Here is a 20,306-nt window from a genome sequence, read left to right as displayed (position 1 = left end):
CCATTTCCCCTTCTCTTCTCCTCCCATTTCCATCCCATTTCCCCTTCTCTGCTCCTGCTGACTCAGACTCCTCTCCTCCCATTTCCCCTTCTCTGCTCCTGCTGACCAGACTCCTCTCCTCCATACCATTTCCCCTTCTCTGCTCCTGCTGACTCAGACTCCTCTCCTCCATCCCATTTCCCCTTCTCTTCTCCTGCTGACTCAGACTCCTCTCCTCCATCCCATTTCCCCTTCTCTGCTCCTGCTGACTCAGACTCCTCTCCTCCATCCTCCACTAGAACAGAGACATTCATCACTCGTTCATTCTTCTTCTTCTTCTTCTCCTCCACATCCCCTGTTCCTTGTCCCCTGTCCCCTGTACCTTCAATCTCTTCTATTATTAAAGCTACTTTAGTGCGACAGCAACATTTAGCAACAACGACACGGTCTTGGTGAGGAGAATGAACGAGTGATGAGAGAAAGAGAGAGGGAGTGAGTGTCCCTTTAGGAGTCTTTAGCTTTAGGAGCTGGGTAGGACGGTGGTCTCTTTCTCTCTCTCTCCGTCTCTCTCTCTACCTCCCCTCTCTCTCTCGTCTTCCATCTCTCTCTCTCTCTCACTCTCTCTCTCTACCTCCCCTCTCTCTTCTTCCATATCTCTCTCTCACTCTCTCTCTCTACCTCCCCTCTCTCTCTCTTCTTCCATCTCTCTCTCTCTCTCTCTCTCTCTCTCATCCTCTCTCTTTTTCCATCTCTCTCTCTCCCTCCCCTCTGTCTCTTTTCCATCTCTCTCTCTCCCCTTTTCCATCTCTCTCTCAGCTTCTCTATTAGTGACACCAGGCTTCTAGAGCTATCGGTCACACACATCACCATGGTTACTATGTTTAACACACACATCGCCATGGTTACTATGGTTTAACACACACATCACCATGGTTACTATGTTTAACACACACATCACCATGGTTACTATGTTTTAACACACACATCACCATGGTTACCATGTTTAACACACACACATCACCATGGTTACTCAGTTTAACACACATATCACCATGGTTACTCAGTTTAACACACACATCACCATGGTTAGTCTGTTTAACACACACATCACCATGGTTACTATGTTTTAACACACACATCACCATGGTCACTATGTTTAACACACACATCACCATGGTTACTATGTTTTAACACACACACCACCATGGTTACTATGTTTTAACACACACATCACATCACCATGGTTACTACTAGACCCGTAGCACTCACGTCTGTAGCCATGAAGTGCTTTGAAAGGCTGGTCATGGCTCACATCAACACCATTATCCCAGAAACCCTAGACCCACTCCAATTTACAAACCACCCAAACAGATCCACAGATGATGCAATCTCTATTGCACTCCACACTGCCCTTTCCCACCTGGACAAAAGGAACACCTATGTATGAATGCTATTCATTGACGACAGCTCAGATTTCAACACCATAGTGCCCTCAAAGCTCATCACTAAGCTAAGGAACCTGGGACCTAACACCTCCCTCTGCAACTGGATCTTGGACTTCCTGACAGGTCGCCCCAAGGTGGGGAGGGTAGGTAACAACACATCTGCCATGCTGATCCTCAACACTCTAGCCCCCCAGGGGTGCGTGCTCAGTCCCCTCCTGTACTCCCTTTTCACCCACGACTGCATGGCCAAGCACGACTCCAACACCATCATTAAGTTTGCAGACGACACAACAGTGGAAGGAGGTCAGAGACCTGGCCAGGTGGTGCCAGAATAGCAACCTATCCCTCAACATAACCAAGACTAAGGAGATGATTGTGGACTACAGGAAAAGGAGCACTGAGCACGTCCCCATTCTCATCGACAGGGCTGTAGTGGAGCAGGTCGAGAGCTTGGTGTCCACATCAACAACAAACTAGAATGGTCCAAACACACCAAGACAGTCGTGAAGAGGGCACGACAAAGCCTATTCCCCCTCAGGAAACTAAAAAGATTTGGCATGGGTCCCCAGATCCTCAAAAGGTTCTACAGCTGCGACATCGAGAGCATCCTGACCGGTTGCATCACTGCCTGGTACGGCAACTGCTCGGCCTCTGACCGCAAGGCACAACGGAGGGTAGTGCATACGGCCCAATACATGACTGGGGCAAAGCTGCCTGCCATCCAGGACCTCTACACCAGGCGGTGTCAGAGGAAGGCCCTAAAAAGACCCCAGCCACACCTTGTCATAGACTGTTCTCTCTACTACCGCATGGCAAGCGGTACCGGAGTGCCAAGTCTAGGACAAAAAGGCTTCTCAACAGTTTTTACCCCCAAGCCATAACACTTCTGAACAGGTAACCAATGGTTACCTGGACTATTTACATTGTGTGCCTCCCTCCCCCAACCCCTATTTTACACTTCTGCTACTCTCTGTTTATCACAGTTACATTAACGATACCTACATGCACTGTACATACTTCCTCAATCAGCCTGACTAACCGGTGTCTGTATAGAGCCTTGCTACTCTTATTTTCAAGTGTCTTTTTACTGTTGTTTCATTTCTTAACTTACCTACACACACACACACACACACACACACACACACACACACACACACACACACACACCAGAGATATACACACACAAAACCCACCAGAGGTACACACACACACACACACACACACACACTATAGCTACTATACTTTTAACTGTTCCATCTCAGCTTTGTTAGTGGGTTTATAACTGTGTGCTGCTCGTGCTGTAAAAATTTACTTCAGAAGTTACCTGACAGACTCTGTGTTTTAACGGTGTTAGTAGCTAAGTCATCCAATCTGTAAAGATTCACTTCAGAAGTTACCTGACAGACTCTGTGCTCTCTGTCATTGTGTTTTAACGGTGTTAGTAGCTAAATCATCCAATCTGTAAAGATTCACTTCAGCAGCAGGGGAATGTGGCTCGTCAGGGGGTTTCCTCAGCAATAAAGCTCTTCACAAGACATCCCCTTTAAGAGGCAGGATAGGGAGTCTTTGGAAATTGAATTTGTAAGGTGTAAACCCACCCCTCCCTCCCAACTCCTCTCTCTCATTCTCTCTCTCTCTCTTGTGTGCTCTGTCGCTGTTTTCTCTCTCTCTCTCTCTCTCTCTCTCTCTCTCTCTCTCTCTCTCTCTCTCTGTCTCTGTCTCTGTCTCTGTCTCTGTCTCTGTCTCTGTCTCTGTCTCTGTCTCTGTCTCTGTCTCTCTCTCTATCTATCTGTCTCTCTCTGTCTGTGTCTCTCTGTCTCTCTCTGTCTCTGTCTCTGTGTGTCTCTCTCTGAGTTTTACCTACAGTGTGCTGATAACCATTAATTAACAGTATTTTGATTCTACTCTGTTTTCTCCCATGCTGGTTGAAACAACCTGGTGTGTTCTGTGTTCCGCAGTCTTTCTTGTTATAGACATCACAAAAGTAATTTTGTATTGTCTGCAACCATTCCTTTAATAGCATCCTGATATCCCACATGCTGGTTAAAAACTCTTTAGGCTAGGGGGCAGTATTTTGATGTTTGGATGAAAAACGTACCCAAAGTAAACTGCCTTTTTCTCAGGCCCAGAAGCTAGAATATGCATATAATTATCAGATTATGATAGAAAACACTTTAAAGTTTCCAAAACTGTCAAAATATTGTCTGTGAGTATAACATAACTGATATTGAAGGCGAAAACCTGACGTGCTGTTTTTCTTGAAAGCTCTCAGTTCCATAGCCTGTCTTCGCTCCATTTAAAGGGATATCAACCCGATTCCTTTTCCTATGGCTTCCCCATGGTGTGAACAGTCTTTAGACATAGTTTCAGGCTTTTATTCTGAAAAATGAGCGAGAATGATCACATTGCGTCAGTCAGATTTGTGCGGGCGCCGGGAGACCTTTTCTTTCTCTCTTCTATTGAAAAGGCTACCGTCCGGTTTAAATATTCGATTATTTATTGTAAAAACAACCTGAGGAAGGATTATAAGAAACGTTTGACATGTTTCTACAAACTTTACGGATACTATTTGGAATTTTCTTCTGCCCATCACGAGCCTGTGGATTACTGAACAAAACGCGCCAACCAAAGGGAGGTTTTTGGATATAAGAGAATCTTTATCGAACAAAACTAACATTTATTGTGTAATTGGGAGTCTCGTGAGTGCAAACATACAAAGATCATCAAAGGTAAGTGATTAATTGTATTGCTTTTCTGACTTTCGTGACCAATCTACTTATCGCATGGTTTGCTTTCACCGTAAAGCTTTTTTCAAATCTGACACGCCGGCTGGATTAAAAAAAACAAGTTAAGCTGTGTTTTGGTGTTTTTGCACTTGTGATTTCGTGAACAATTAAATATTTTTAGTTTAGTAATTTAATTTGAATTTGGCGCTCTACAATTCACCGGATGTTGACGAAAATGATCCCGCTAACGGGATCTGTGTGGCAAGAGTTAAGACACTACTAGGCTACTGTACTCTTCTGCTGCTGCTTCTGCTACTGTTGCAGAGAACCCACTCTATTTTCCCCCGTGCTGGTTGAGACCACAGAGATCCTGTAATTCACTATTGCTGTATTTAATTGTGCGGTTGAGACATAGGCTACTGCTGCTGAGAACCGTTGTTTCATAGCACTCCAATTCCACTCTATTTAAGCATTGAGCGCAAAACAGTCACAAAGGCCAGGCAGGCAGGAATATCCCCCTGACCAATTTCTGAATTGCTTCTCTCTTCATACTGTATAGAACTGACAAGACTAGGATAGCTGACTAAGATACTGTATAGAATAGACAAGACTAGGATAGATGACTAAGATACTGTATAGAACAGACAAGACTAGGATAGATGACTAAGATACTGTATAGAACAGACAAGACTAGGATAGATGACTAAGATACCTCTCCGCCTCTCCCCTCTCTCTTTACCTCTCCCCTCTCTCTTTACCCCCCCCCTCTCTTTACCTCTCCCCCTCTCTCTTTACCTCTCTCTCTCTTTACCTCTCCCCTTGCTCTTTACCTCTCCCCCTCTCTCTTTACCTCCCTCTCTCTTTACCTCTCCCGCTCTCTCTTTACCTCTCTCTCTCTTTACCTCTCTCCCTCTCTCTCTCTTTACTCTCTCTCTCTCTTTACCTCTCTCTTTACCTCTCCCCCTCCCTCTTTACCTCTCTCTCTCTTTACTCTCTTCCTCTCTCTTTACCTCTCCCCCTCTCTCTTTACCTCCCTCTCTCTTTACCTCTCCCCCTCTCTCTTTACCTCTCTCTCTCTTTACCTCTCCCCCTCTCTCTTTACCTCCCTCTCTCTTTACCTCTCCCCCTCTCTCTTTACCTCTCTCTCTCTTTACCTCTCCCCCTCTCTCTTTACCTCCCTCTCTCTACCTCTTACCTCTCCCCCTCTCTCTTTACCTCTCTCTCTCTTTACCTCTCCTCTCTCTTTACCTCCTCTCTCTTTACCTCTCTCTCTCCTCTCCCCTCTCTCTTTACCTCTCCCCTCTCTCTTTACCTCTCTCTCTCTTTACCTCTCCCTCTCTCTTTATCTCCCCCTCTCTCTCTCTCTCTCTTTACCTCTCTCTTTACCTCCTCTCTCTCTCTTTACCTCTCCCCTCTCTCTTTACCTCTCTCTCTCTCTCTCTTTACCTCTCTCTCTCTTTACCTCTCCCCCTCTCTCTTTACCTCTCTCTCTATACCTCTCCCCCTCCCCTCTCTCTTTACCTCTCCCCCTCTCTCTTTACCTCTCCCCCTCTCTCTTTACCTCTCTCTCTCTTTACCTCTCCCCCTCTCCCCTTGCTCTTTACCTCTCTCTCTCTTTACCTCTCCCCCTCTCCCCTCTCTCTTTACTTCTCCCCCTCTCTCTTTACCTCTCCCCCTCTCTCTTTACCTCTCTCTCTCTTTACCTCTCCCCCTCTCCCCTTGCTCTTTACCTCTCCCTCTCTCTCTTTACCTCTCTCTCTCTTTACCTCTCCCCCTCTCCCCCTCTCTCTTTACCTCTCCCCTCTCTCTTTACCTCTCCCTCTCTCTCTTTACCTCTCTCTCTCTTTACCTCTCCCCCTCTCCCCTCTCTCTTTACCTCTCCCCCTCTCTCTTTACCTCTCCCCCTCTCTCTTTACCTCTCTCTCTCTTTACCTCTCCCCCTCTCGCTCTTTACCTCTCTCTCTCTCTTTACCTCTCCCCCTCTCCCCTCTCTCTTTACCTCTCCCCCTCTCTCTTTACCTCTCCCCCTCTCTCTTTACCTCTCTCTCTCTTTACCTCTCTCTCTCTTTACCTCTCCCCCTCTCCCCATTTCCCCATCTCTGCTCTCTCTCTTTACCTCTCCCCCTCTTCCTCGGTCCGTCTTCCTGACGTGTCTTTGTTCTGCTGTTCCTGCTAGGAGATGATGGCCAGTCTGATCAGCCAGACCCCAGACCACCCTGTCCCCTTTCTCATCAGTCACCTGCAGACCAAGCCAGGCAGCCCCGGCAAGCTGCACAGAACACTGGCGGGCTCCGCTGCTCTGTGGGCCCAGAGCGATGCAGGTAGGAGCGCAGACGCAGATGCATGTACACGCCTACACTCAGAAGCTCACGTAAACTCACAGAGCATGGACGTGTGAGCAATCGTATACGCACATACGCAGTACACGCAAACTGTGTTGTTATAACTAACCTTGTTAGTAATGAGGTTCTATAGATGGGACATACAATTTAGTCCCATTCAAAATCCTATTTTTCCTAACCAATAACCCTTACCCTAACCTAACCTTAACCCCAAAACCTAACCTTAACCCTAAACCTAAACCTAGCTCCTAATCCTAAACCTAAACCTAAGTCTAACACTAATTCTAACCTTAACCCTAAACCTAAACCTAGCTCCTAATCCTAATCCTAAACTTAATTCTAACACTAATTTTAACCTTAACCCTAAATCCCCTAAAAATAGCATTTGATCTTGTGGGGACAAACAAAATGTCCCCAGTTGGTGAAATGTGTGTTTGTTTACTATTCATGTGGGGACTTCTGGTCCTCACACAAGTATAGTTAAACACGTCCACACGTCCACACACATTCCTAGTCATTGTGTGTACTACTGTTCCCGCGGTACCTTCTTCTCTCAGCAGAGAGTAAAGGAGGTCCTGACTTCAGGAGTTACCAGAAGCCCTGGCAGATCCACCCGAACAAACCCAAGAAATCCAAGAGTGACCTGGCAGTGTCTAACATCTCCCTTCCTTCAGCAGAATCTAAGTCCTGTGAGTATAGTATATATCTACTATATATACTATATCTACTATATCTACTATATATACCATATCTACTATATCTACCATATCTACTATATCTACTATATATACTATATCTACTATATATACTATATCTACTATATATACTATATCTACTGTATATACCATATCTACTATATCTACTATATCTACTGTATATACTATATCTACTATATATACTATATATACTATATCTACTATATATAATATATCTACTATATATACTGTATCGACTATATCTACTATATCTACTATATCTACTATATCTACTATATATAATATATCTACTGTATCTACTATATATACTATATCTACTATATCTACTATATATACTATATATACTATATATACTATATCTACTATATATACTATATCTGCTAAATCTACTATATCTACTATATATACTCTGTCTACTATATATACTATATCTTCTATACTATGTATACTATATCTACTATATCTACTATATATACTATACTATATCTACTATATATACTATATCTACTATATCTACTATATATACTATATATACTATATCTACTATACTATATCTACTATATCTACTACATCTACTACACTATATCTACTATACTATATATACTATATATACTATATCTACTATATCTACTATACTATATCTACTATACTATATCTACTATATCTACTATATATACTGTATCTACTATATATACTGTATCTACTATATATACTTTATCTACTTTATCTACTATATCTACTATATCTACTATATATACTATATATACTATATCTACTATATATACTATATCTACTATATATACTATACTATATCTACTATATCTACTATATCTACTACATATACTATATATACTATATCTACTATATATACTATATATACTCTACTATATCTACTATATCTACTATATATACTATATCTACTATATCTACTACATATACTATATCTACTATATATACTATATCTACTATATCTACTATATTTACTATATATACTATATATACTATATCTACTATACTATATCTACTATATCTACTATATCTACAATACTATATCTACTATATCTACTAAATCTACTAAATCTACTATATCTACTATATCTACTATGTCTACTATGTATACTATGTATACTATATATACCATATCTACTATATCTACTATATCTACAGTGTGTCATGATAGAAGTCTTTATGTTGTTAAAATGGCACCTCCATTAGTCCTCTCCGTTCCTCTGTCATTACCAATGGATGTTGTCAGCTGATGATGTGGCTGGTACCTATCCTCTACTCCCACCAGAAACCCCAGAACTCGGCATAACAACGGACTGTAAATTAAACCAGCAAGCGCAGGCACCTACGGTTCGGGTGCAACAGATTACAGCAGTGTTTTGATTGCAGCCTTTAGTATTGATACTTGTTGTACGCCAATGATTTGCCTCATTGGTTTCAATCTCCCCCCTTTTAATTGGACGTAATTTCCCATCAAATTAGTCATGGTTTATTGTCCAATGGGCCAGTGCCAGATGAGTACGCTAGTCAAGACTCTATCACACAGAACTGGGGACAGACTGAATGAAGGGTGATGTAATGAGGTTCTATAGATAACTGGGGACAGACTGATTGAAGGGTGATGTAACGAGGTTCTATAGATAAGTGGGGACAGACTGAATGAAGGGTGATGTAACGAGGTTCTATAGATAACTGGGGACAGACTGAATGAAGGGTGATGTAACGAGGTTCTATAGATAACTGGGGACAGACTGAATGAAGGGTGATGTAACGAGGTTCTATAGATAACTGGGGACAGACTGAATGAAGGGTGATGTAACAAGGTTCTATAGATAACTGGGGACAGACTGAATGAAGGGTGATGTAACGAGGTTCTATAGATAACCGGGGACAGACTGAATGAAGGGTGATGTAACGAGGTTCTATAGATAACTGGGGACAGACTGAATGAAGGGTGATGTAAGGAACTCATAGGTTGGGTCAAATGGAGATAGAGATGAAGTGGTTGGAGAGGGAGGGGAAGGAGAGATGGGGAGAGGAGACGGCGATAGTAGAAAGAGAGAGAGATAGAAGGTGTGAGGCAAAGCGAGAGATAGAGAGAGACAGATCGAAAAATATGGGAGGGAAAGGAGGGAGGAGGGGCAGAAACTTCAATAATTCAGCATTGCTCTCATTCTCATGCCAGTTCCAGTCTATTTCAGACTGTGGTCAGACCATCACTTACAATCAGGAGGAAATGAAAGAGAGGACGTGTGTCTCCTCTGGCTGCTTCTCCCTGCCACTCTCTCTCTCTTTGTTCCTTAAAGCTTTGTCAGTCTGGCAAAATACATGAAACAAGAGCTGTGCTCTTCGCAAAGCTGCACCAGAACATAATGGGCTTATATACTTATTATTCAGTCATTTAGAGGATTTTTTTGTTTTCTGTAACAAACCGACCTGTAAACGAAGAAACAAAAATTCTAAACGAAAAGTTCTAATGGGAAGACAACAGTTAATATGAGAGTTCTATGCCATGAAATAAAATGTTGTTTTCAGTAGGTATCTCTCCTTACCTTCTCTGTTGGTATATAATTGAACCCACGATCCTGGCATTGCAAGTGCCATGCCCTACTAACTGAGCCACTCTGGTCAAATAGTCCAGAGGTGTGTTTTGGGTCATTGTCCTGTTGAAAAACAAATGATAGTCTCACTAGGCGCAAACTAGATAGGATGGTGTATCACTGCAGAATGCTTTGGTGGTCATGCTGGTTAAGTGTGCCTTGAACTCTAAATAAATCACTGACAGTATTTTTTGGGGATTTCTTCATTTTTATTATTTTAACGTAGAAAATTGTAAATTGAAAGAAAAAAACCTTGAATGAGTAAATGTGTCAAAAATGTTGACTGGTAGTGCATGTGTTCCACATTCCAAACACAAACCTTTCTCAAGGCGATCATTGATTGGATGAGAAGAGATGGTGAGAGGATTTCAATTGTTCTCGTATCCATATAGGAAGTAACAGGGGTCATAATGGGTTTGAAGCTAGGGCTTCACATGTCTATATCTCCTCATTCATCAATTTGGGTGGCAGGGTAGCCTAGTGGTTAGAGTGTAGAGGTGGCAGGGTAGCCTAGTGGTTAGAGTGTAGAGGTGGCAGGGTAGCCTAGTGGTTAGAGTGTAGAGGTGGCAGGTAGCCTAGTGGTTAGAGTGTAGAGGTGGCAGGGTAGCCTAGTGGTTAGAGTGTAGAGGCGGCAGGGTAGCCTACTGGTTAGAGTGTAGAGGTGGCAGGGTAGCCTAGTGGTTAGAGTGTAGAGGTGGCAGATTAGCCTAGTGGTTAGAGTGTAGAGGTGGCAGGTAGCCTAGTGGTTAGAGTGTAGAGGCGGCAGGGTAGCCTAGTGGTTAGAGTGTAGAGGTGGCAGGTAGCCTAGTGGTTAGAGTGTAGAAGTGGCAGGGTAGTCTAGTGGTTAGAGTGTAGAGGTGGCAGGTAGCCTAGTGGTTAGAGTGTATAGGTGGCAGGTAGCCTAGTGGTTAGAGTGTAGAGGTGGCAGGTAGCCTAGTGGTTAGAGTGTAGAGGCGGCAGGTAGCGTAGTGGTGGCAGGGTAGCCTAGTGGTTAGAGCGGTGGACTAGTAACCAGAAGGTTGCAAGTTCAAACCCCCGAGCTGACAAGGTCCGAATCTGTCGTTCTACCCCTGAACAGGCAGTTAACCCACTGTTCCTAGGCCGTCATTGAAAATAAGAAGTTGTTCTTAACTGACTTGCCAAGTTCAATAAAGGTGAAATTAAACATCTCAGAAGTGAGAGAGAGACCGGCGGACTTTGGTGTGATGATGATGAAGGTGGATGGTGGTCTCTTCCTGTTTGACCCTTCCATCTGATTTTTCTTTTAATCCTGCTTTTGTGATTTGATCTTTTGCTGGACAAAATGGCTACGTTTTGGTGGTGGTCTAACATATATGCTGTGTTTTCGCCGTAAAACATTTTAAAAATCTGAGTAGATGGGTAGATGAACAAGGTATTTATCTTTCATTTGAGGTATTGGACTTGTTAATGTGTGGAGGTTAAATATTTCTAAGAATATTTTTGCATTCCCTGCGCCACTGTTTGAGTTGAACGGGGGCACATATAGGTACAACAGGTTTTAATCATGCTAAAGGCCGAAGGGAGACCAGTGGTCCTGGAGAGGGGGATACATTGACTTTCCTCCAAGCTTTTCCATAAATAAAACTCCTATTGATGGCTTTGCTTGATTTACGTAAAGTATGGACACCCGCTCAACAAAATCATAGGCATTAATAAGGAGTTGGTCCCCCCCTTTGCTGCTATAACAGCCTCCACTCTTCTGGGAAGACTTTCCACTAGATGTTGGAACATTGCTGCTATAACAGCCTCCACTCTTCTGGGAAGGCTTTCCACTAGATGTTGGAACATTGCTGCTATAACAGCCTCCACTCTTCTGGGAAGGCTTTCCACTAGATGTTGGAACATTGCTGCTATAACAGCCTCCACTCTTCTGGGAAGGCTTTCCACTAGATGTTGGAACATTGCTGCTATAACAGCCTCCACTGATGTATAGGTGGTAAATAGGTGGTGTATAGGTGTGTAGGTGGTGTATAGGTGGTGTGTAGGTGGTGTATAGGTGTGTAGGTGCTGGGATGTATAGGTGGTGTATAGGTGATGTATAGGTGGTGTGTAGGTGATAGATAGGTCCTGGGATGTATAGGTGGTGTATAGGTGGTGTGTAGGTGGTGTATAGGTGGTGTATAGGTGGTGTGTAGGTGATAGATAGGTCCTGGGATGTATAGGTGGTGTATAGGTGGTGTGTAGGTGCTGGGATGTATAGGTGGTGTGTAGGTGGTGTGTAGGTGATAGATAGGTGCTGGGATGTATAGGTGGTGTATAGGTGGTGTATAGGTGGTATATAGGTGGTGTATAGGTGGTGTATAGGTGGTGTATAGGTGTGTAGGTGGTGTATAGGTGGTGTGTAGGTGCTGGGATGTGTAGGTGGTGTGTAGGTGATAGATAGGTGCTGGGATGTATAGGTGGTGTATAGGTGTTGTGTAGGTGATAGATACAGTGCCTTGCGAAAGTATTCGGCCCCCTTGAACTTTGCGACCTTTTGCCACATTTCAGGCTTCAAACATAAAGATATAAAACTGTATTTTTTTGTGAACAATCAACAAGTGGGACACAATCATGAAGTGGAACGACATTTATTGGATATTTCAAACTTTTTTAACAAATCAAAAACTGAAAAATTGGGCGTGCAAAATTATTCAGCCCCTTTACTTTCAGTGCAGCAAACTCTCTCCAGAAGTTAAGTGAGGATCTCTGAATGATCCAATGTTGACCTAAATGACTAATGATGATAAATACAATCCACCTGTGTGTAATCAAGTCTCCGTATAAATGCACCTGCACTGTGATAGTCTCAGAGGTCCGTTAAAAGCGCAGAGAGCATCATGAAGAACAAGGAACACACCAGGCAGGTCTGAGATACTGTTGTGAAGAAGTTTAAAGCCGGATTTGGATACAAAAAGATTTCCCAAGCTTTAAACATCCCAAGGAGCACTGTGCAAGCGATAATATTGAAATGGAAGGAGTATCAGACCACTGCAAATCTACCAAGACCTGGCCGTCCCTCTAAACTTTCAGCTCATACAAGGAGAAGACTGATCAGAGATGCAGCCAAGAGGCCCATGATCACTCTGGATGAACTGCAGAGATCTACAGCTGAAGTGGGAGACTCTGTCCATAGGACAACAATCAGTCGTATATTGCACAAATCTGGCCTTTATGGAAGAGTGGCAAGAAGAAAGCCATTTCTTAAAGATATCCATAAAAAGTGTTGTTTAAAGTTTGCCACAAGCCATCTGGGAGACACACCAAACATGTGGAAGAAGGTCAGATGAAACCAAAATTGAACTTTTTGGCAACAATGCAAAACGTTATGTTTGGCGTAAAAGCAACACAGCTGAACACACCATCCCCACTGTCAAACATGGTGGTGGCAGCATCATGGTTTGGGCCTGCTTTTCTTCAGCAGGGACAGGGAAGATGGTTAAAATTGATGGGAAGATGGATGGAGCCAAATACAGGACCATTCTGGAAGAAAACCTGATGGAGTCTGCAAAAGACCTGAGACTGGGACGGAGATTTGTCTTCCAACAAGACAATGATCCAAAACATAAAGCAAAATCTACAATGGAATGGTTCAAAAATAAACATATCCAGGTGTTAGAATGGCCAAGTCAAAGTCCAGACCTGAATCCAATCGAGAATCTGTGGAAAGAACTGAAAACTGCTGTTCACAAATGCTCTCCATCCAACCTCACTGAGCTCGAGCTGTTTTGCAAGGAGGAATGGGAAAAAATGTCAGTCTCTCGATGTGCAAAACTGATAGAGACATACCCCAAGCGACTTACAGCTGTAATCGCAGCAAAAGGTGGCGCTACAAAGTATTAACTTAAGGGGGCTGAATAATTTTGCACGCCCAATTTTTCAGTTTTTGATTTGTTAAAAAAGTTTGAAATATCCAATAAATGTCGTTCCACTTCATGATTGTGTCCCACTTGTTGTTGATTGTTCACAAAAAAATACAGTTTTATATCTTTATGTTTGAAGCCTGAAATGTGGCAAAAGGTCGCAAAGTTCAAAGGGGCCGAATACTTTCGCAAGGCACTGTAGGTGCTGGGATGTATAGGTGGTGTATAGGTGTTGTGTAGGTGATAGATAGGTGCTGGGATGTATAGGTGGTGTGTAGGTGGTGTATACGTGGTGTGTAGGTGCTGGGATGTATAGTTGGTGTGTAGGTGGTGTATAGGTGGTATATAGGTGCTGGGATGTATAGGTGGTGTGTAGGTGGTGTATACGTGGTGTGTAGGTGCTGGGATGTATAGGTGGTGTGTAGGTGATAGATAGGTGCTGGGATGTATAGGTGGTGTATAGGTGTTGTGTAGGTGACAGATAGGTGCTGGGATGTATAGGTGGTGTATAGGTGGTGTGTAGGTGGTGTATAGGTGACGCTGTCCTACGGTTGTGGTTGTGTTCCAGTACCGAGTATAGGGGGTGTATAGGGGGTGGGTAGGTGGTGTGTAGGTGCTGGGATGTATAGGTGGTGTATAGGTGGTGTGTAGGTGCTGGGATGTATAGGTGACGCTGTCCTACGGTTGTGGTTGTGTTTCAGTACCGCGATCTATTGAGCAGCCGTGGTGGGAATGGAGGGAGAGCGGCGACTTCAACCTCATCCTGCAGGAGAGCAAGACGCTGGGCAAGGCTCTGGAGAACCTGTCCCGTAGTGAGTACACTAACTAAACCCTAATGCTGTACCCTAAACACTTACCCTGAACCCCAAACACTAATGCTGTACCCTAAACACTTACTCTGAACCCCAAACACGAATGCTGTACCCCAAACCCTCAACTCTAATGCAGTACCCTAATCCCTAGCACGAAACCGTAAAGCCGAATAATGTACCCTAATTCCTGAACCCAAGGCTCTACAGAACCTGTCCCGTAGTGATGTTGAGAATACATTCACTATCTCCTGAACCTTGATACATCTACTAACTCCTGAACCTTAATACATCTACTAACTCCTGAACCTTAATACATATACTAACTCCTGAACCTTAATACATCTACTAACTCCTGAACCTTAATACATCTACTAACTCCTGAACCTTAATACATCTACTAACTCCTGAACCTTAATACATCTACTAACTCCCTAACCTTAATACCTCTACTAACTCCTGAACCTTAATATGTATACCTCTACTAACTCCTGAACCTTAATACATCTACTAACTCCTGAACCTTAATACATCTACTAACTCCTGAACCTTAATACATCTACTAACTCCTGAACCTTAATACATCTACTAACTCCGGAACCTTAATACCTCTACTAACTCCTGAACCTTAATACATCTACTAACTCCTGAACCTTAATACATCTACTAACTCCTGAACCTTAATACATCTACTAACTCCCTAACCTTAATACCTCTACTAACTCCTGAACCTTAATATGTATACCTCTATACCTCTTAATACATCTACTAACTCCTGAACCTTAATACATCTACTAACTCCTGAACCTTAATACATCTACTAACTCCTGAACCTTAATACATCTACTAACTCCTGAACCTTAATACCTCTACTAACTCCTGAACCTTAATACATCTACTAACTCCAGAACCTTAATACCTCTACTAACTCCTGAACCTTAATACATCTACTAACTCCTGAACCTTAATATGTATACCTCTACTAACTCCTGAACCTTAATACATCTACTAACTCCTGAACCTTAAAACATCTACTAACTCCTGAACCTTAATACATATACTAACTCCTGAACCTTAATACCTCTACTAACTCCTGAACCCTAATACATCTACTAACTCCTGAACCTTAGTCCATCTATTAACTCCTGAACCTTAATACCTCTACTAACTCCTGTACCTTAATATGAATACCTCAACTAACTCCTGAACCTTAATACATCTATTAACTCCTGAACCTTAATACATCTACTAACTCCTGAACCTTAGTCCATCTATTAACTCCTGAACCTTAATACCTCTACTAACTCCTGAACCTTAATACCTCTACTAACTCCTGTACCTTAATATGAATACCTCAACTAACTCCTGAACCTTAATACATCTATTAACTCCTGAACCTTAATACATCTACTAACTCCTGAACCTTAATACATCTACTAACTCCTGAACCTTAATACATCTACTAACTCCTGAACCTTAATACATCTACTAACTCCTGTACCTTAATATGAATACCTCAACTAACTCCTGAACCTTAATACATCTATTAACTCCTGAACCTTAATACATCTACTAACTCCTGAACCTTAGTCCATCTATTAACTCCTGAACCTTAATACCTCTACTAACTCCTGTACCTTAATATGAATACCTCAACTAACGCCTGAACCTTAATACATCTATTAACTCCTGAACCTTAATACATCTACTAACTCCTGAACCTTAATACATCTACTAACTCCTGAAACCTTAATACATCTACTAACTCCTGAACCTTAATACCTCTACTAACTCCTGTACCTTAATATGAATACCTCAACTAACTCCTGAACCTTAATACATCTATTAACTCCTGAACCTTAATACATCTACTAACTCCTGAACCTTAATACATCTACTAACTCCTGAACCTTTGTAAATACAGACTACAGTTTAGTGTGTGAAAGTTCCTTGGCATTTTGTCTCCCGCTGATTCACTTTTCTGCTCTTCACAGGTATCGCTGTTTCTGATGAACTTGATCAGGTAACTACTTACAACTGCAGTCGTGTTTCTTTTTAAATGTACATCATGAAAATTAATGTTTGTTGTTTTTTTGTGTTTGTGCGCAGTTTCTGTGTGTAGCTCAGTTGGTAGAGCATGTGGTGCTTTCAACGCTAGGGTTGAGGGTTTTATTCCCATGGGAATGTTTGTGTGTGTGTGTATGTGTGTGTGTATGTGTGTGTGTATGTGTGTGTGTGTGTGTGTGTATGTATGTGTGTGTGTGTGTGTGTATGTGTGTGTGTGTGTGTGTGTATGCGTGTGCGTGTGTGCGTGTGCATGTGTACGTGTGCGTGTGTGTGTGTGTGTGCGTGTGTGAAAATAATACCATGCAACAATCTCATGGGACCGACATCCATCCTGTGAAACTTGAATAAGCTCCTCTTTCTGTAGTACGGAAAAAAATCTTTGTTTCATACACTGTCTGGCCCTGGTTCTACCTCAACACAATAATGAGAGAACTCAGTTTGTAGGGAGACAAAACATTTGATTTGATCACTGGGGCCGAGCTTCCTGCCATCCAGGACCTCTATACCAGGTGGTGTCAAAGGAAGGCCCGAAGAATTGTCTAAGACTCCAGTCACCCAAGTCAAAGACTGTTCTTTCTGCTATCACACGGCAAGCGGTACCGGAGCGCCAAGTCGACGTCCAAAAGGCTCCTTAACAGCTTCTACCTCCAAGTCATACGTCTGCTGAACAATTAATCAAATGGCCTCCCAGACTATTTACATTGACCCCCCCCCCCCCCCACTTTGTTTTGTACAGTGCTGCTAGTCAGTGTTTATTATCTATGCATAGTCACTTTATCCCTACCTATATGTACACCATGTATACCTACCTACATGTATAAATTACTTAGACTAAGCAGTACCCCCGCACATTGACTCGGTACCGGTACCTCCTGTATATAGCCTCCACATTGACTCGGTACTGGTACCTCCTGTATATAGCCTCCACATTGACTCAGTACCGGTACCCCCTGTATATAGCCTCCACATTGACTCTGTACCGGTACCCCCTGTATATAGCCTCCACATTGACTCGGTACTGGTACCTCCTGTATATAGCCTCCACATTGACTCGGTACCAGTAACCCCTGTATATAGCCTCCACATTGTCTCTGTACCGTAATACCCTGTATATAGCCTCCACATTGACTCTGTTCCGGTACCCCCTGTATATAGCCTCCACATTGACTCTGTACCAGTACCCCCTGTATATAGCCTCCACTTGACTCTGTACTGGTACCCCCTGTATATAGCCTCCACATTGAATTTGTACCGTAATACCCTGTATATAGCCTCCACATTGACTCTGTACCGTAATACCCTGTATATAGCCTCCACATTGGCTCTGTACCAGTACCCCCTGTATATAGCCTCCACATTGACTCTGTACCGGTACCCCCTGTATATAGCCTCCACATTGACTCTGTACCGTACTACCCTGTATATAGCCTCCACATTGACTCTGTACTGGTACCCCCTGTATATAGCCTCCACATTGACTCTGTACCGGTACCCCCTGTATATAGCCTCCACATTGACTCTGTACCAGTACCCCCTGTATATAGCCTCCACTTGACTCTGTACTGGTACCCCCTGTATATAGCCTCCACATTGACTCTGTACCGTAATACCCTGTATATAGCCTCCACATTGACTCTGTACCGTAATACCCTGTATATAGCCTCCACATTGACTCTGTACCGGTACCCCCTGTATATAGCCTCCACATTGACTCGGTACCGGCACCCCCTGTATATAGCCTCCACATTGACTCTGTACCGGTACCCCCTGTATATAGCCTCCACATTGACTCTGTACCGTAATACCCTGTATATAGCCTCCACATTGACTCTGTACCGTAATACCCTGTATATAGCCTCCACATTGACTCTGTACCGGTACCCCCTGTATATAGCCTCCACATTGACTCGGTACCGGCACCCCCTGTATATAGCCTCCACATTGACTCTGTACCGGCACCCCATGTATATAGCCTCCACATTGACTATGTACCGTAATACCCTGTATATAGCCTCCACATTGACTCTGTACCGTAATACCCTGTATATAGCCTCCACATTGACTCTGTACCGGTACCCCCTGTATATAGCCTCCACATTGACTCTGTACCGTAATACCCTGTATATAGTCTCCACATTGACTCTGTACCGTAACACCCTGTATATAGCCTCGTTATTGTTATTTTATTGTGCTACTTTAAAATGTTTTTACTTTAGTTTATTTGTTAAATATTTTCTTAACTCTTCTTGAACTGCACTGTTGGTTCAGGGCTTGTAAAAGTAAGCATTTCACGTTAAGGTCGACACTTGTTGTATTCGGCGCATGTGACAAATACAAAATGTATTTGATTTGATTTGATTTGAACAGCACCTTGTCTTTTTTGGAGAGCCCTAAAATAGTGGACAAGACCAATTTGTGAAAAGATTATTTTGGTTATTTTTCGTTATTTCGTTTGTCAAAGATAGTGCACTCTGTAGTGAATAGGGTTCGATTTGGGACTCAGACAGAGATATTGCAGTTGTGTTTGTCGATGGTGAGTACTCCAGATGGATAGTTGTGTTTGTCGATGGTGAGTCTTCCAAATGGATAGTTGTGTTTGTCGATGGTGAGTCCTCCAGATGGATAGTTGTGTTTGTCGATGGTGAGTCCTCCAGGTGGATAGTTGTGTTTGTCGATGGTGAGTCCTCCAGGTGGATAGTTGTGTTTGTTGATGGTGAGTCCTCCAGGTGGATAGTTGTGTTTGTCAATGGTGAGTCCTCCAGGTGGATAGTTCTGTTTGTCGATGGTGAGTCCTCCAGGTGGATAGTTGTGTTTGTCGATGGTAAGTCCTCCAGATGGATAGTTGTGTTTGTCGATGGTGAGTCCTCCAGGTGGATAGTTGTGTTTGTCGATGGTGAGTCCTCCAGGTGGATAGTTGTGTTTGTCGATGGTGAGTCCTCCAGATGGATAGTTCTGTTTGTCGATGGTGAGTCCTCCAGGTGGATAGTTCTGTTATATGCCTGTATGCCTGCAGTAAGACAGATTGTTTTTATTGTGTTGAGGTTTGGGTTGTATTGATGTTTGGGTTGTATTGGGTTGTATTGGGTTGTATTGGGTTGTATTGATGTTTGGGTTGTATTGATGTTTGGGTTGTATTGATGTTTGGGTTGTATTGATGTTTGGGTTGTATTGGGTTGTATTGATGTTTGGGTTGTATTGGGTTGTATTGATGTTTGGGTTGTATTGGGTTGTATTGGGTTGTATTGGGTCTTTTTGGGGTGTATTGGGTTGCTTTGGGATGTTTTGGGGTTTGTTTGGGTTGTTTTGGGTTGTATTGTGTCTTATTGGGTTGTATTGGGTTGTATTGCTGTTTGGGTTGTATTGCTGTTTGGGTTGTATTGATGATTGGGTTGTATTGGGTTGTATTGATGTTTGGGTTGTATTGGGTTGTATTGATGTTTGGTTTGTATTGGGTTGTATTGATGTTTGCGTTGTATTGGGTCTTATTGGGTTGTATTGGGTCTTATTGGGTTGTATTGAGTTGTATTGATTATTGGGTTGTATTGGGTTGTATTGGGTCTTATTGGGTCTTATTGATTTGTATTGATTATTGGGTTGTATTGGGTCTTATTGGGTCTTATTGATTTGTATTGATTATTGGGTTGTATTGGGTCTTATTGGGTTGTATTGGGTCTTATTGAGTTGTATTGGGTCTTATTGGGTCTTATTGATTTGTATTGATTATTGGGTTGTATTGGGTCTTATTGGGTCTTA

The 20,306-nt window shown here is 42.8% G+C and overlaps 1 protein-coding gene across 2 annotated transcripts in view; it reads left to right on the top strand.

The window, feature by feature from the left end:
• LOC139420590 (uncharacterized protein C8orf34 homolog) overlaps window positions 1-20,306 on the top strand; it is a 141,212-nt gene that overhangs the window by 23,058 nt on the left and 97,848 nt on the right. For both annotated transcript variants that reach the window (XM_071170778.1, XM_071170777.1), the window contains exons 2-5: window positions 6,327-6,471; window positions 7,050-7,181; window positions 14,379-14,489; window positions 16,481-16,509. In XM_071170778.1, the coding sequence (XP_071026879.1) occupies window positions 6,327-6,471; window positions 7,050-7,181; window positions 14,379-14,489; window positions 16,481-16,509 (417 nt within the window). The remainder of the gene's footprint in view (window positions 1-6,326; window positions 6,472-7,049; window positions 7,182-14,378; window positions 14,490-16,480; window positions 16,510-20,306) is intronic.

This window comes from Oncorhynchus clarkii, chromosome 11 (assembly GCF_045791955.1).
Source record: "Oncorhynchus clarkii lewisi isolate Uvic-CL-2024 chromosome 11, UVic_Ocla_1.0, whole genome shotgun sequence".
Lineage (NCBI taxonomy): Eukaryota > Metazoa > Chordata > Actinopteri > Salmoniformes > Salmonidae > Oncorhynchus > Oncorhynchus clarkii.
This window is presented reverse-complemented; position numbering and strand designations above follow the sequence as displayed.